The sequence below is a fragment of the Rattus rattus genome, chromosome 2 (genome assembly GCF_011064425.1).
Source record: "Rattus rattus isolate New Zealand chromosome 2, Rrattus_CSIRO_v1, whole genome shotgun sequence".
Classification (NCBI taxonomy): Eukaryota; Metazoa; Chordata; class Mammalia; order Rodentia; family Muridae; genus Rattus; species Rattus rattus.
Window position 1 is genome coordinate 26643162 of NC_046155.1, and position 15899 is coordinate 26659060.

General features: G+C 47.9%; 1 protein-coding gene across 6 annotated transcripts; it reads left to right on the forward strand.

Moving 5' to 3' along the window:
- The first annotated feature begins 267 nt into the window (after positions 1–267).
- On the forward strand, positions 268–15426 carry LOC116891057. Of its 6 annotated transcripts, none has more exons than XR_004386804.1 (2): positions 268–396; positions 14688–15426. XR_004386804.1 is itself a non-coding variant. In XM_032891751.1 (2 exons), exons 1-2 carry the CDS (start codon positions 1701–1703, stop codon positions 14851–14853), a joined length of 636 nt encoding a protein of 211 aa, XP_032747642.1. In that variant the 5' UTR covers positions 1613–1700; the 3' UTR covers positions 14854–15426. The 6 variants fall into 6 exon arrangements, 1 of the variants encoding a protein (XP_032747642.1); XR_004386808.1 differs by lacking the exon at positions 268–396 and adding an exon at positions 403–876; XR_004386807.1 differs by lacking the exon at positions 268–396 and adding an exon at positions 902–1118.
- The last annotated feature ends 473 nt before the right edge of the window (positions 15427–15899 follow it).

Genomic DNA, 15899 nt, shown 5'->3' on the forward strand with positions numbered 1-15899 from the left:
ACAAACACGGCGGAGAGCCGGCGCCTCGCAGACACACACAGATCCACGCATACAGTAGAGCTGTCTAGTTCCACATTCTTGCACACCGCCCCCTGCTCCCCTCCTCCCCGGCGCGCGCTCCCGGAGTCGCTGAGCAGGGCGAGTGACAGGAGCGTCCCGCCAACCCGCGCCGGGCCGGGCAGGGAGGAGCGGCTCGCGGGGCCAACTGCGGCGCGTCTTCCGGCGCCCGTGGAGGCGGCGAGGGTGGGACGCGGGGCGGAGCCGGAGTTTAGGAAGAGGAGGGGACGGCTGTCATCAATGAAGTCATATTCATAATCTAGTCCTCGCTCCCTCTGTTTCTGTACTCTGGGTGACTCAGAGAGGGAAGATTCAGCCAGCACACTGCTCGCGAGCAAGGTAAATATAACTTACAACTCCTTTCTCTTCTCTCCCCGGCTCCGGCCTTTTCGTCAGCAGCCACCGCCGCTGCCGAACCCCTCCGGCACCGCGCTGCCTTCGCCCGGGATTATGCATCCTTATCCTAATCATTATTTATTGTGCATGCTCGAAGACCAAAACAAACAGGCGGGCCAACCGCTACAACAACAACAAAAAAAGCCCGCCTCTTCCCCGCGGGCCTCAGGTGGAATGCTCTAACCACAGCTCCGGGGTGGCGATAGAAGAAACAAAGTTTCAACCGAACCCAGTGGTTCTAATAATAACAGTAATAATTACTACTTCAGGAGGACAAGGAGAAGAAATCCCAACATGCTACAGCCTTGACCCTGGGCTGGTTGACAGCGATGCACTGCCAACTCAGGGTTGCAACACACTCTCGGCCAGGTTGCATTCCCCCAACCCCTAAAAAGCAGAGGTGGGGAGGAGTGGTGGAAGGAGGTGAGGGGCTTGGGAACTTGGGGCGGGGAGGGGGACTGGAAACGCGACAGTTTACCCGGAGCCATCCTCCCCATTAGAGTTGGAAAGGAACAGGAAAGGAGGGTGAGGAGCCCGGGCTGGCGGCAGGGCGCCAACCAACACGGCTGCTATTCGCCTCCCGGGGACTTGTTTAAAGGGCTCCGGCTGCAGGGACGAGAGCAGATCTTGGCAGTAGGAGTAGTCTGGACTGGCGCACTAAGCGGGTTGGTGCCTGCGGGCTCCGAGGTGTCACCTCCACTCCCCGGGTCCCCTAGGGCAGGGAACGGAATGTTGACTGGTGACAGGCCTTTGGATATAGGGCTTGCCCTGGGGGCTATGGCCCTGGCGCCGCGGACCTTCTTGTCTGGTACCTAGAGGCAGTGCGGGCTGGGGTGTTGAAGTTCGCGGTGTCCAGCCCGGATCTCATTACTGAGGGTGGAAGGAAGCCCCAAGGAAAGAGGTCCGAGGTGGCCACTGGGCTCCGTTAGCCTCCCCTCCCCTCTCTTGGTTTGTTTTCTTTTGCTTGGTGTCTTTCCTTGGCCAGCACGGAGGAAGCTGCAGCCGCAGGGCGCCTGGGATAGTCTGGGTGTCAGGGGCGCACAGGGACCCGGGAGAGCCGCAGCGGCTGAGGTCTGGGGAGGCCATGATCCGGATAATCCTCTCTTGCCTGACTGTCACAACAGGACCCGCACGCACTCGGGCAGTGGCCGTGGTGTTCGCTCGGGAAGGGGAAGGGCTGCAATGGAGAGGAAACGGGGTGGTGAAGGAGGGAGGCGGGGAGAGCCGGTGGGAGCCTCCTCCTAGCGATGACACTCACCCCTTCCTTCTTGTTCCCTGCTTTCGAGTTTGCTTTATTCCCATCCCAACATAGTTCACCCCTTCCCTTGCCTCCTCCTCCTCCTCCCTCATCGCTGGGCTGCCTCCCCTCCCGCTGGCGTTGCAAAACAGGGCCACGCCATCTGCATAGGTGTCGCGATGTACTTCCCCAAATCACCGGTCCAGCGCGCCAGCCCCTGGGCGCCCTCCAGCCACCAAGCGCACACCAGCACAGTGCCCCCCGGTGCCCCGCACCAGGCCCCGCAGCCTGGACGCAGAGACACCGCGCCGGGCGGGGCGCAGCGGTGAGGACTCTAGGGGACACCCGCTCTCCGGCCCGGGCGCTCTCACGGGTTTCCGGTACCTGCAGGAGATCGCCGGGTGCGGGTGTCTGCGTTCACCCCCGCCGCCTGGATTACATTATTATTTTTATACCGGTTGCCATTCGCCGCGGATGGTGGTGAGCGCCGGGCTGGTAGGGCTGCCTGGGGGATGGGGGCGGAGGGAAGTTGGACACCAATCAACCCGGAAAAAAAAAAAGTTTGGCAGGGCTGCAAGTCGGATGGAGGGGCTGGAGGGGGCGGCGGGCTGGCGTGAGTGTGCAGTGCGCTAGGGACCAGTGCGTGGCGAGCTGCGCGGGCTGCGTCTGTACCCCGAGCACTCCCGGGAGCTGGACGCAGACCCGGCTGGGTCTGGCGGCGGGAGGCGGTGGCGGTGCGTGAGGCAGCGAGGGCGAGTGCGTGGCGCGCGCGAGCGGCGGAGAATCAGGAAGTCACCGCGGCGAAGCGCACAGACGTGTTTGATCGCCGTGACATGACGCGCGCGAGGGAGGAAGAGGAGGTGGCGGGGGCCTGGCCGCGGGCGCCGGCCTAAGCCTTGCTGTGCACACCGCTCCTTCGCAGCCTCGGGCGCCGCCAGTCCGAGCTCTGGCTGTTCAGCGTCGCCCAGGTAAGGAGCCGGCTCCTCCCGCTGCCGCCACCGCCCGCTGAGCTTTTTAGGTCTTTCTCTGCGGACCCCCTCCCATCTTTGGCTCGCCTTCCGTGCAAAGTCAGGCAGGCAATGGATTGCAGGGAAAACTTTCCAGCGGGAGGCACCGCGCGGGGGAGATGGAGGCCTTGCGGGTGGCTGGCGTTGTCAGTTCTCTCGGCTCCAGGTCCGGAGAGAGTGAGTCGCTGAGCCCCGCGGCTGTTGCACGTTCAAACTTCGGGCCTAAACGTGCTTCCAACTCTCGCAGGATTTACTCCACGAAGAAAATAAACACCCCAAGCGGTCCACTCTCTTGTTGGGCGTTGAGGTGTTTAAAGCAAAGGAGGAAGGTGTAGGAGGGAGAGAGCGAGGGCGCAGTGCAGAATCATTCCTCATTCAGTGTCTGCACCGAGTGTTATGTAATTTTAGTGGCACATGGGTGCGAAGCCCACACTGGGCTTCTCCCTCCTTTGTTTATATAACTTTTGGGGAGTTTTGCCAGGCTGTATCCTTTTTCCCCTCCTCCCCAGTGCAGTGGTGGTTGGTGCTTTTAAAAAAGCAGAGTGACCAGAGTTGGCACAGTTTTGTAGAGGTGTCATCATTGAGTCCTTTTTAGTCATCACCTTGACACGGATTCCTTTGTACGTATAACAATGGAGCATAAGGAAGACGTTAAGTACTCGCGTTTGTTCTCTGCGCCGTGTGGTAATGTTTAAAGTTTCAGTTAATTTTCAGACTTCTTTTCACCTGGCTTGCATGCCTTGCTTGTGGGAACTCCTTAAGATGGTTTGAGAGTTTCTTGGTTTTGGACAGCACAAAATTCCTCTCCAGTCTCCCATGACTCAGAAAACAGTGAGAACTCTTCTAATATAAAAGCCATGTTCTATGCTATGTGTGCATATACTTACAAATGCACACTCTAGTGTTTTCAGCAATATTTTCCTCCGATTTGTGAGGCTTTACCTGAAGCTGCTATCTACCCCAGACTTGTCAGGCTTCAGGTCTAAGTATATGGGGTGGAAGGGCTAGGAGGCCTGGCTGGGTTGTGCCTTAGGTGGCATTATTATGCAAATAGAGACACACTTTTTTTTCTTTTCTGAATCTAATTGCCCTTTTATTCCTCCAGGCTTGCCGACTTGCTTTTAAAATACAGCCCTTGGATTGTTGAGGAAGGGAACTTTAAGTGGGGGTGGGGGACTAGGAACTTAGGACAAGAAGGTAATTGGGTTAAAGTATGCTGTAAACTTGTGTGAAAATGCCATAAAGAAACACATTATTTTGTACAGTCAGTATAGACGAGACAAATTTTAAGAAAAAAGAAAAACCTTAAGAATGTAACCTCACAAACAACAGACTACAAAAATGCTCACTTTCACCTCAAATGTTTACTACTGAAAAACTGGGAGATTTAGAGACACCTGTTGTTAAGGTAGGCTGAGGGGAAAATAATCCACAGGGTAGAGGTCGAGGTAGAGGGCTATCTAGGTTTTGTTTGGGCCTTTTAAAAGGGGGCCATATTGGTAGAGAATGTTTCTAAATGAGTTAGGATTTGGGGGATGTCAGAGTCTTTGACAGGGAGGAAAGGAGAGGCCACCTCATGCAGCCTTTCTCTCAGGCCTTATCACTCACAGCCCAGCACTGGCTCTGGCTGCACTCTGGTGTCTCAGGGAAAACACCACAGAGCCTGCTGTTCAAAGGAGTCTTAGATCTTTGCTTTTGTTCTTTTGTAAAGTGTGGGTTTTTTTGTTTTGTTTTGTTTTTGTTTTATTTTTTTGCATTTCTCATCAAGTTTCTTGAAAAGTGCTCTGGCCAACACCTGAGGCTTAGAACTGACTGCAGTAAAAGTGTGTCTCTTATATGGTTAGTGCCTGAATTCTTTTTTTTTTTTTTCAAAGTATGCCTGACACAGTATACTTAGAAAGTAACCCCTTTGCAGGTAATTGTTTAAAGCTCTGATTCTTTGTAAGTTGAAAATAAACCTTTCTGCAGGTGGGGGTGAGAGCACATCTTTCTCTTCTAGGGGACAGCTCTCGGGTCATCTATAATACTGTAAAATACTGCAATATTTTGACGTTTCGTTTTAAAGGCTCATTGTGTTTTGGAGGCCCGTAAACAGAGAAGTTTCATAAATTATGGAGGTGGTGCTGTCCTCCAGGGGTTCCAGTTTTTTCTCTCCCTTAGAAGTCTTCCTTTGTAAACAGGGCCTTTGTCAACCCTTCTAGGTCAGCAGCTTTTTGCTGCTCTAGAGAAATAATAAATCACTATTTATGACACTTTGACATGCTGCCATGAGGAGCACTGACTTATCTCAGACACCATGCTGAGGACCGTTCCCCACTCCCTGAGCATTGTGAAGGAGTGCAGCCAGCCTGTGCCACCAGAAGTTAGGATTCACACTGTATCTTCTTAAGATGCTGTGGAAGGAAGGTGTGGGTCCTCAGAGAACTGTGGTTCACAGCTGCCCTCTGTGGTAATTTCTGATGAACAAATGAGAAAATGCCCCTCATATGAAAAGCTAGGTTTGAAGATTATTTTTTATGTCGTCCCCTGTCACTGTTCAGAAAATTGTGCGTGTGTGTAACTTTTAATAGCTAACTAGTTAATAAAGTTATGAGCCATTACGTAAGTAATTGGGTATAGAAAATACAGATGTTGGTAATATATTTGGTAGAGTGTTTGGGAGGTTGTAAGGTGTTTGTTTTCTATACAGAAAGTTGTGACTTTGTATTAATCAGAGCACACAGCGGTCTAATACTATGCCTTGCCAGAGTTTGTGAAAGAGCATATTTATTTGCCTAAGATATTTATTACCAACTTAAATAGGATTTTGCAAACAGGTTTTGAAAGACTTTATGCCTTTGTTACTGTTTATTATATCTTTATTATTTTCTGTATTATTTTTAGCACCTTTCCTTGAAAGTGTTCAGGATATACCTGCACTTTCAAGTACTAAATTTTTTTTTAAATATAATTTAAATAATTATACTTCAGCAAACTGTCTAAGGGAGCCAGTAGCTACTATGGTGAGGTTTTTAAACACTGACTAGAACCACCTCATCAATTCTCTCGTGTGATCATCTAGCATGATGCATTGGATAAGGATGTAGATTTTGATTTTTTTATTTGTTTGCTTTTTGGAGACAAAGCCGTATGTATGCCAGACAGGCCCAGAATTGACAATCTTCCTGCCGCTGTATCTCTACTGGAATTACAGCTGTGTATCACCACACCTAGAGCTAAGGATGGAACCCAGGGCATTGTGCATGCCAGGCAAATACTCCACCAACCGAATGGCATCCTTAACCCGTGATTTATTTCTGGACTTTTGGGGAACTTCGTATGAATGGAGATATTTTACTGGTTGCTTGGGGCCTGTGGGGCACTGTGACAGGTATAATCAGGCTATAATTCTATGTGATTTATAGCATCTAAGAGTACAGCATTTTTAGGTGGGCAAGCCTCAGTTCTCTACCAGTACATGATCTAGATTTACACTACTGTCCTTAGAAACTTTTGAAAACAAGTTACTTAATCCAAGTATGGTCTGGGGTTTGTAATTGATGAATGGAATCCCCAGAAGTTGAGGTTGAAATAAAACCTAGCTCAAAAGCCATTAAAGTGTAATTACACTCTTTTCCTCTTTACAGAACAAAGCAAAATACTGGATTTGGCATTTGGGGGTTAAAATTACATTTAAAAAAAAAATGGCTGAGAAGAACTGTCACATGTTGCTTACCTGGAGGCAGGGGGTGGATTCTCTGAGGGTTTACATGCCAGTGGTACTTTTCTTGTTTGAGATGCTTGTGTATTTATGTGGTATACTGCAGTCTCTGCCATCCCACTGGGAGACTGGCCATCCCTCTGGAAATTGAAGGTCCAGGAGGAAAGCCTCTCCTGCCCCCAGGCTTTTTAACAACTGGACACATAATAGCTTGGCAAATCTTTGCAGCTATTCTGTGGTTTGCTGTCCTGTTCTGAAATGACATTAAGCAAAGTCCAAAATTCTATTAAAAAAAAAAATCAGTGGTCAGTAAGAAGTGGTGTTTTCCAGAGTGTACATGAGCATCTAAACAGGAAGCAAGTAGCCTGCTGAGCCCTGTGACAGAGCAGGACCAGCTCTCAACTTCACGGAACAGATAACATTTTATGAGAGGGCGGAAGAACAGAGCAGAGATGGGGGTGGTGAGTGTAAGTCATCTCCAATCACATAGGTCTGAGCTCACAGGGACTAAGCTTGAACAAGCCTTGGGAAGACCACTCTACCTATCTTGACCTGGTTACCTGAACCAAGAGGTCCCAGCGAAGGAGAGCTTTTATAAGGTAAAGTTGAGATTGTAGAAAGTCAGACTTACAGGCTAGAGCATGAGTCTTTTATCTGGCATTTCGGAAGGCTTGGATCTCAGAATTATGTCTGTCTGTCTGTCCGTCTGACTGATTTTCTATAACTTTAGTTTTATTATTTTATGTATATATGTTTTCTCTGCATGCATGCCTGTGTACTGTGTTTGTGCCTGGTGCCCACAGAAGTGGTGAATAGTCCTAGCCTCCTAATAGGTACTAGGACTCTATCATCAGGTAGAGCAGCATGTGCTCTTAACCACTGGGTGATCTCTCCAGCTCCTCTCAGAAATTGTGAGCCAAGCATACTGATTCAAGAACAAAGTTATGTTTTGGATTAATCTGGTAACTTGTATATTCAAGTTCGAAGTGTCACTTGAAGATCTTAGGTTTCTGGCAGCGACAAGCATTTGTATACAATAAGCTCCCAGGATGTTGTGTACACCTTATATTTTATTTGGTTTATCTCAAATCTAAGCTCGCTTGCTTGCTTTCCAGTGTGCCTCCAGTGGTAGGCAAGGAACTGGAAACTCCAAAGAGGTTCAGTGGACCTGTTGATGACAGACTTGTAGATGGTTACTGTCGTGGATTTGAGGGAGTCGCTGTTGAGTTCTGATTGGGACTATGTTGGTCAGGGAACATTGGGCATATTAAAGATAAGCTGGGCTAGAGGTGTAGTTTGGTGGTAGAAGGATCACCTAATGTGTGCTTGCTAGGTTCATGTCCTTGGATCAGTCCCCAGTGCTGTAAGACTGTCCATCATACATAAACCTGGTTCACTCCTCATGGAAGCTTAAATGTTGAGTTTTACTCCTGAGAAAAAGTGAGCCTGCCAATCCAATTTTAAAGCATGAATTTTATACTTTTTAAAAAAATTGTTAGTGCATAGATGAAATTTTCCTAATAGAAACCATTGATTGTTGTCAGCATCCTAAGATGAGATTGCTTTGGAAAAGAGCCTTCCATGACTGGGAAGGGGGCGTGCCTACACCTTGTATGAGTGGCTGCACTTCAGGATGATGCCTACTTTGCAAACTGGCTTGTGATGGCTTGATTTGTTGGTTTCTTTAATGGCCCATGGTCCAATGGTGTATACTTAAGGGAATTGTAGGAGTGAGTTCACCTTTGAGAGTCCCTAGTCCCTGAGCCCTAGATTAGAGAGGTGTGTTGTTTCTGTGTTGAAGAGGTCTCTTACACATTTTGGGTTTTCTGATAAGGATTGTGCGTGGGAACATTGTTGGTCCTCACTGGCTTGAAGTAGACTGCCATCACTACCATCCTCTAGGGTGGTAACTCAGGTTTCTGTGGGAGTGATAAGGTGAAGGGAGGATCCTGCACGGGCAGTGCTTGGAGCCAGTGCTTGGAGCCAGTGCTTGGAGCCCATGGGGGTTGGGGTGGGAGGGTAATTAGCAAGTCTGCACAGTTTGTTATCTTCCCCCTGCAAAAGCTTCCTCCCAGCTTTTGCCAGGTCTGACTCTGGGCAAGGACAGTCCCAAGGCAGTTTATTTAAAGTCAGGGCAGCAGCTCAGGCATGTCCTAAATTTGTTTCCCTGATTGAAAGATGAAGGAGAGTTCACAGGAGCCCAGTGAGCGGAGAAGTTTTCATCCAAGCACTTCTGAAAACATATATGACTTTGAGATGAACGGCAGGCCAGAGTGAATAACCCTGTCAATGCCTTTCTAGGGTTTGGGTGGGATCGCTTACATTTCAATATCATGAAATCGCCATCCCAGATCATGTTATGAAGTTTATAAAGTTGCACTTCTTGGGCTAAGCAGCAGTGTGGTCCTTCATGGTGTTTAACCAGAAGGCAGAACAGGAGGCTCCTGGTCAACTTATATTGTCTTTATGCTCACTGCCGTCCTATGTAAGGCCCACCAGCCTACACTAATGGGGCTCTGTCCAGTTCTAGGGAGGTTGCTTCCTCTTGTGAAGGAGTTCAGTTCCCTTACAGAGAAGGGTGTGTGGAATGAAGAGACACAGTCCTCCTGACCAGAGGCTTCTGAGTCAGCGGACAGACACAAAGGACCCTTATCTTGACTTAGCTGCCAAGTCTTATCGCTCTCCTGTAACAGCCAGAATGCTTGGGAAAGGCTGAGTTATTCTTAGGCCTTGGACTAAGTTCTTATTTATGATGGTCCACCTTTAGCCTGGCCCTCAGAGCCTTCCTGTAAAGTGAGCTGTGGGAAAGATTGGCTGGAGACTTGGGCTTTCTCCAAGCTTCCTTAGGAACTCTGCGCGAGGGCAGCTTTGGAGGTATTGTCCAAGTTACTGAGCAATCCCCATCTCTGCTTGGTTTTATTTTTAAGCTTCAAAGTCTGACCACAATACTAGCATCTCCAATATGGCTTCCCTGATGCCTTTACTCCTTGTTGAGTGTCATCCCCACCCTGATATTGCCTTGGGGGCATTTACCTAGACCCATACTAGTTTCGGAAGATCTTCCACCTTTTCTTTTTGTTGCCATCTAGGTACAAGTTTCCTATTAGGTGTTCTGGATTCCAGGGCTTGCGTGTGCATGCGTGTATGTGTGGGTCTCCTTATTGATCTCCTGTAACTCCCCTCTGCCTAGAACACTCTGTAGAGCTGAGAATAAATACGGAAAATCGATCCTTTGGTGTTGGACTAAGCATCATGACCCTTTCAGGCACTGATGTCTTCATTTCGGAATCTCTTTGGGGTTTGGCTTCTCTTTATTTCATCCCTTGATAAGTAAACACACTGTCCTAGCCCAAGACGAGCCATTGCAAAACACCTCTGCCGTGTTTCCATCTTTGTTCTTTGTCTCTCCCACTTTCTGTCTCTGTCTGGCCCAGCAGTGGAACACATTACAGAGCTGCCGGGCTCAAGCTGAGGCATGTTATCCCTAAATCAGTGTGGTCAAGGCCGAGGGATTGGCCAGATGGTCTCCTGGTTGTATCCTTAGGAATCCTCGCCCTTCCTTTCATCTCCAAGGCAGTGAAGAGGAGGTGGACCTGATGCTAGTGGGCATCAGGGCTCTGGTGGCGCTATCCTTTTGTGGCTCCCAGGGATTTGGACCCAACTAGGGCAGCAAGGGAACAAAGGAGATAAGAGACACACACAGAGAGCAAGGGCAGTAACCTGGGATCTACAGGGGACCCAACATTCTTCAGGAGAAGCCACAGCACCCTGGACAGTCAGCATGTTTATTATATAGAGAGGTGGGGTTATGGCTTACAGCTGGACAGTGAGGTGGGCCTGTGACAGACAGATAAACCAGGAGGCACAGTTTATGGTAGACAGCTGGATCAAGAAGGCAGGTTTAGTTCATCTCAGTCGGAGCAGTCTCTGGAAGGGAACAGTCTTGAAACTCGAAGCATCTGGGGGTGGAGGTGGGGGAGAGAAATTGATGGTGAACATTTTCTGTGCACTGCCAATATTTGTACTAGGCCCCCCCAACACACAAAGGCTCTGCCAGTCTTCTGCACAAGACTCTGGGGTGCTTGACGTGACCATGCTGGTGTGAAGAATACACATTCACTCAGCAACTCCCTCGCTTGGGCCTTTCTTCATCCAGCTCCCTAAACTCAGCAGGAAGGTACAGAGAGGGATCTGGTAGCCTTCTTTTGGTGGTGGTTGGCTTGCCCTGATAGACACCCTGCTTGGTTGGTGGGCTGAAAGTCAAAGGAGAAAGGGTTCTATGAGGAGATTTTATCCTGTGACCCATGTGACTTTGGACAAGCCAAGCTGTTTCTTCCCATCTTCACCTTTGCAATGGGAGCCCGATAGAGTGTCTCCCTAGGACTACAATGATTATGATGCTTCTCAGGTATGTTTAGGTCCTATTAGCCACGTGCAGGTCCTTGGAATTTCCTGGATTGCGATTAGGCCAGAGACTTAAATCTTGCCTAGGTGGTCATAGTTGGAGTGGTGACCCTTAAAATTCAGTGGAGTTGAGCTCCTTTTAATATGCAGATGGAGGTGCTCAGCCTTTCCAGGGTGAACGTGGAGGGAGAGCATGGAGGGAGAGCATGGAGGGAGAGGGAGATGGAGACTTAGGCTGACTGTGGGATTTGGGGTTGAGGGAAGTGCAACCACCAAGGGCTTTTATTTTTAAAAGCGCACACTCCTCAGTTGTAAAGGCAAGAATGTCTGGGTGAAGTAGACAGGGCGTACTGCTGAGGAGTTCTTGCCAAGAACACAGTGGCCTGGCTCTCTGGGAGTCCTAGTCTGAGGCAGAGAGTAACATGGCAGGGAGGGAAGGGGGCTGTATTGCTTGTGCATGGGCGGCAACTGGGCTCTTCCCCCGGGCAGATTTCCTTTGGTGTCTTACGTACAGCATTCTGGACTAGGTTGTTCCCTTCTGAGACAATGTAAATCTCTGTCCCCAGTGCAAACTGAAAATCGAGTGTCAGTTTTATCCCTTGGACATCCTCTGGTATTAGTCCTGCTCCTCTCCCACCATGTTCATGGGACCATTCCCTTATCTCTCCCATCTGGTGCTTTGAGGAAGGATGAAAGGGGCTAGGATTTGAATGGACACAAGGACAGAGCTGAGTCAGCAGACCTAGACTGGAACTGCTCCTTGCTGACTCTGTGATACCATGCTCCCTGCCTTGAGATTTGCATCTGGGATTTGTAGCCCTACGGGTCTTTATAATAACAATATAGGATCGCACTGGGGTGCATTTGAACTGAAGAATGAAGTTGCCGCCAGAAATGTAGAGGAAAAATAAGAGTGGAACTGATTTCCTGCATCCACTCTTCTCCCTGTGTGTACTTGTGTGACGGACCATCCTGGTTTTGGCCTAGAATCCTATTCAGGAGCTCCAGCAAGCAGAGGATGGGAATGGGAGCTTTGAGATTCTCTGGATGGTGGTAGACACCAAGTCATAAATAGATAGATGGAGAGGATCTTTAAGATAGTCCCATCCTAAGACTAGAGGGAGCTAAGGGAAGCCATGGGGAAGGTTCTTTTCCTGGGCCCCAAGACTGGAGGTGGCACTCAGATGTCTGAATTCATAGTTGAGTTGGAGCTCAGCCATCATCACCTTCGGTCGAGTTTGGAGAGTCTAAACCTTTACTATTCCCTATTGACATGACCCAGAGCTAAATTATATGACTTCTCTTAGACCTGTATATTCATTAGATCCATCAGTCTGTGGGTTCTCTTATTATGGCGTTTCCCATGAATCACGTTCCTATGTTAAAATTCCACTTAATGTGTTCCATAACTTCCCATTTCCCTCCAAATATATTCTTTCCTCATGAGAAACTTCAGTTTCCTTAAAAGAAAGGCGGGGGAGTGGGGGGAGAGTTGTCTGGAGTTGTATGTGTTTTACAACATCTCGAAGATCCCAGACAAAGGTGATAATACATACAGAACACAGCAAGGGATTTATTTGTATTAAACATGGAAAACACAAGAGGTAGAGGTAGCAGGCTGATTTGAGTGTTTGAATCTTCGATCTTGTGCTATATTACCAAAATACCTATCGGAGCCAATTGCCCAACAAACCGTAACAGGAACTAAGTAATTTCCTTTAATTCACTAGAAAATAAAGGGGTGAATCAGTTTGTTGATATATGTGGCAGAACATTATAACTTGTAGTGCCCAGTGAATTGACGTCAGCTTCCGAAGTTTAAAATGCTGACGGAAGATGTTTGTGTTTATGTGAGAGGTAGACGGAAGGTAAACACAACGGTTATTTCCCTGTGCTTTGTTAGTTGTAAAATAAATGAATAAATTTGGTTCATAGGGTATTTAAGGTTATAATTCACCCAGGCCCTTCTGTGTTTGAGGAAACACTTGTCTTGAGTTCCCATTTTAATTTGTTCACGAGTCGCCTATGTTTCTGAACACTGGCTACTCTTTAGTTTCTATTCACAGAGTTTATTGAATCTACTTGCCCTTGAAATCTTGCCTGCTTTTCTTTCATTCGTTGAGTTTTTTTGTTTGTGTTTGTTTCGTGGCATGGTCTCACTCGGTAGCCCAAGCTAGCCTAGAATTCTCAAGGGATGCTTCCTCAGTATCCCAAGTCCTGGTGTTGCAGGTGTGAATGGCCACGCCTGGCTATCGCCAGGTATTTCCTGAGCCCATAGTACTTTGCAGATAGAAGGTGCTGGGGCCACAGGAGTGAGGAGCAAGGCTCTCTGCCTCCATGGGCCTTGCTCTCTAGAGATTCAGTCAGCAAACAGGAATGGAGCTGATGTGGCCCTTTGTACTTTCCCCTCACCTCCCACTTCATGGTGAAGGAGCCATGGGTGACTAGGCTGGCTGGTCTATTGCATCTCTGCGGTTATATGGTAGGTGAGTCACTTAGAGGGAGCCATTCTGTGTCATGTGAGGTTGACAACAAAAATGTACACGTGCACCTACAGAACAACTCCTAAATGGGGAACCATTATCATCCCACTGGCACTCAGCTATGCCAGGATGGTTGATCTCTGCCGGAATTTGGAAAACGTCTTATTTACTCATTTTGACTTATTATTCGAGGTGCACTGATGCTGCCAGTCAATTTCTACTGGGGAAATGCCAGGAAGCTTGGAGGCTGGGTGACGGAGGAGTGTTCTGTTAAGTCTGGAGAAACAGAATGTCCATTCTCAGACACACACACTTCACCCTGGCATCCTTGACCAGAGGCCTAGCACGAATCATGAGACTCAACTGTCCAAGTGGTTTTGGTTTCAATACTCCTCCGGGGAGGAGGACCTCAGCTTTGTTCATCCTGATTACGTGAAGTCCAATAGCTGTGGTGGGTAAGGCAGGCAGCTGTGTGGTAGTTTGGGGTTTTGTTGTTTTACATGTATTGTATCATCTGACTATAAGAAGTATCAAGACAAGAACTTATCTAGTAATTGTGTCTGAATATATTTGAGCCCATGTTTGTATGATCCCTGTAGCTTTCTTCCTCCTCCTCCTCCTCCTCCTCCTCCTCTTCCTTCTTCTCTCTCTCTCTCTCTCTCTCTCTGTTTTGTTTTTTGTTTTTGAGTCAGGGTTTCTCTGTGTAGTCCTGTTGTCCTAGACCCTGCTCTGTAGACCAGGCTGGCTTAGAACTCAGAGATCCTTCTGCTTCTGCCTCCCAAGTGCTAGGATTAAAGATGTGTGCCACCATGTGTCTTCTTTTTCTTCCTTTTCCATAATTGAGACTTCTTTATTATTATTATTATTATTATTAATATTATTATCAATTGATGGACTTGTATCTTTTCCCCTTTAGCCCTGTCTAGAAATCCTTGTTTATTGCCTCTTAGCTTATGAAAGTGAGTCTTGGTTGTATACTTAATTGCAGATGATTTTCTGTTTTAGTGGTTTGGGGGAGTGGGGGGCTTAATGACTTCAGAGGTGTCCGAGTCAGCCTGTAATGGAGAGTATCTGTTGTGTTTAGTAATAAATTTCATACTTGTTTAGGTTCTGCTTATGTTATATTCCAGTTGCTCCAGTGAGTCTCTCTCTATCCAGGATGATTTATCATGCAGGGGAATCACTTCAAGTCTGTGTTTTTTTAAAACAAGTGGTCTTCATAAAGCCTGGGCCCAGAGTTATATATCACATTCACTCAAACATCTGGAGGAGGCGGGGCTGTCCTGTTTGATGTTAGTTACAGAAATGGCACCATCAGATTTTAACAACTGTTTTATTTGGACCTTCACATCATGTTTAAAACATTCCTTTCTTTCTCTTCTTTTCCCCCCTCTCCGACTTAGTGTCAGTCTGCTGACTGGCAGAGCCAGGAGACGTAGATGGCCACACCCACAGACCCAGCTGCAATGCCCCATCCTGGGCCCTCCCCGGGGCCTGGACCTTCTCCTGGACCAATTCTGGGGCCTAGTCCGGGACCAGGCCCGTCCCCAGGTTCTGTGCACAGTATGATGGGGCCCAGTCCTGGACCTCCCAGTGTCTCACATCCTATGTCGACAATGGGCTCTGCAGACTTCCCACAGGAAGGCATGCACCAGCTGCACAAGGTAAGGTTTTGTGCCTCTCTCCCACTCGACCTGTCCTCTCGGGCTTTCCGATGACTCTGAGCTTTCTCCTATTGTTAATGTGATGATCTGGCTAGAGATTTGTGTGAACTGTGTGTTATTAAAAACATCCCTGTAATGTAATCCTAGTATGTGAGAGATTGAAGCAAAAAGATCATGCATTGGAGACCAACCTGGATCGTAGAAGGGAGATTCTGTCTCAAGAAACCAAACCACAACCAAGCCCAAAACAAAAACCATCCCCGACCTGGTGTAAACCATACTCCCACTGCTGTGTTTTCCGTTGGTACAGATGGCCCAATAGTAAAGGTGTTGTCTTTTTCAAACACAGTCTGACATGCAATTCAGACAGGTTTGGGGATTAGTGGGTTAAAGGTATTTTGTCTTGGTGAATGTGTACCTCAGTAAGGTAGACTTCCCTCCCTCATCGCTCGTGTAATTTAAATCACTCACAAATAAATATATTGAAAGTTAGTCTTCTCTACAAATGTTGAGGTTTATTTGATGAAATTAGATCTGTGAGTGTGAAGGTAAAAAGATGTTTTCTGAAGATATTTCGGGTCCTGGAGAGATAGATCAGCAGCTAAGATGCAGTACAACCATTGGGCAGTTCCCACTGCCTGTAACTGCTGCTTCAGAGATGTGATCTTCTTTTCTGGACTCCTTGGGCCATGCCCATAGGGGCGAGCATGGCAAGCATACACACACACACACACACACACACACACACACACACACACACACACACAAACACACACACGCACACATCTTTAGAGAGTATATTTTCAAAGGACTTTATTATGTAATGGTTTATGGGGAAATCTCTTTATTGCTTTATTGAGATGCATAGATAGCTCAGGCTTGGCCTCAGACTCTCAACAGCCCTGCTCTGTGTCCAGCGTGTTGCATGAGCTGCAGTGGGGAATCTTGGAG

Excerpts from the sequence above, each read along its gene's own strand:
- LOC116891057 (XM_032891751.1), top strand. The coding sequence starts at position 1,701 with ATGACACTCACCCCTTCCTTCTTGTTCCCTGCTTTCGAGTTTGCTTTA. Across the intron at positions 2,171-14,687 it reads GCCATTCGCCGCGGATGGTG|TGTCAGTCTGCTGACTGGCA; the intron begins GTGAGCGCCGGG and ends TCTCCGACTTAG.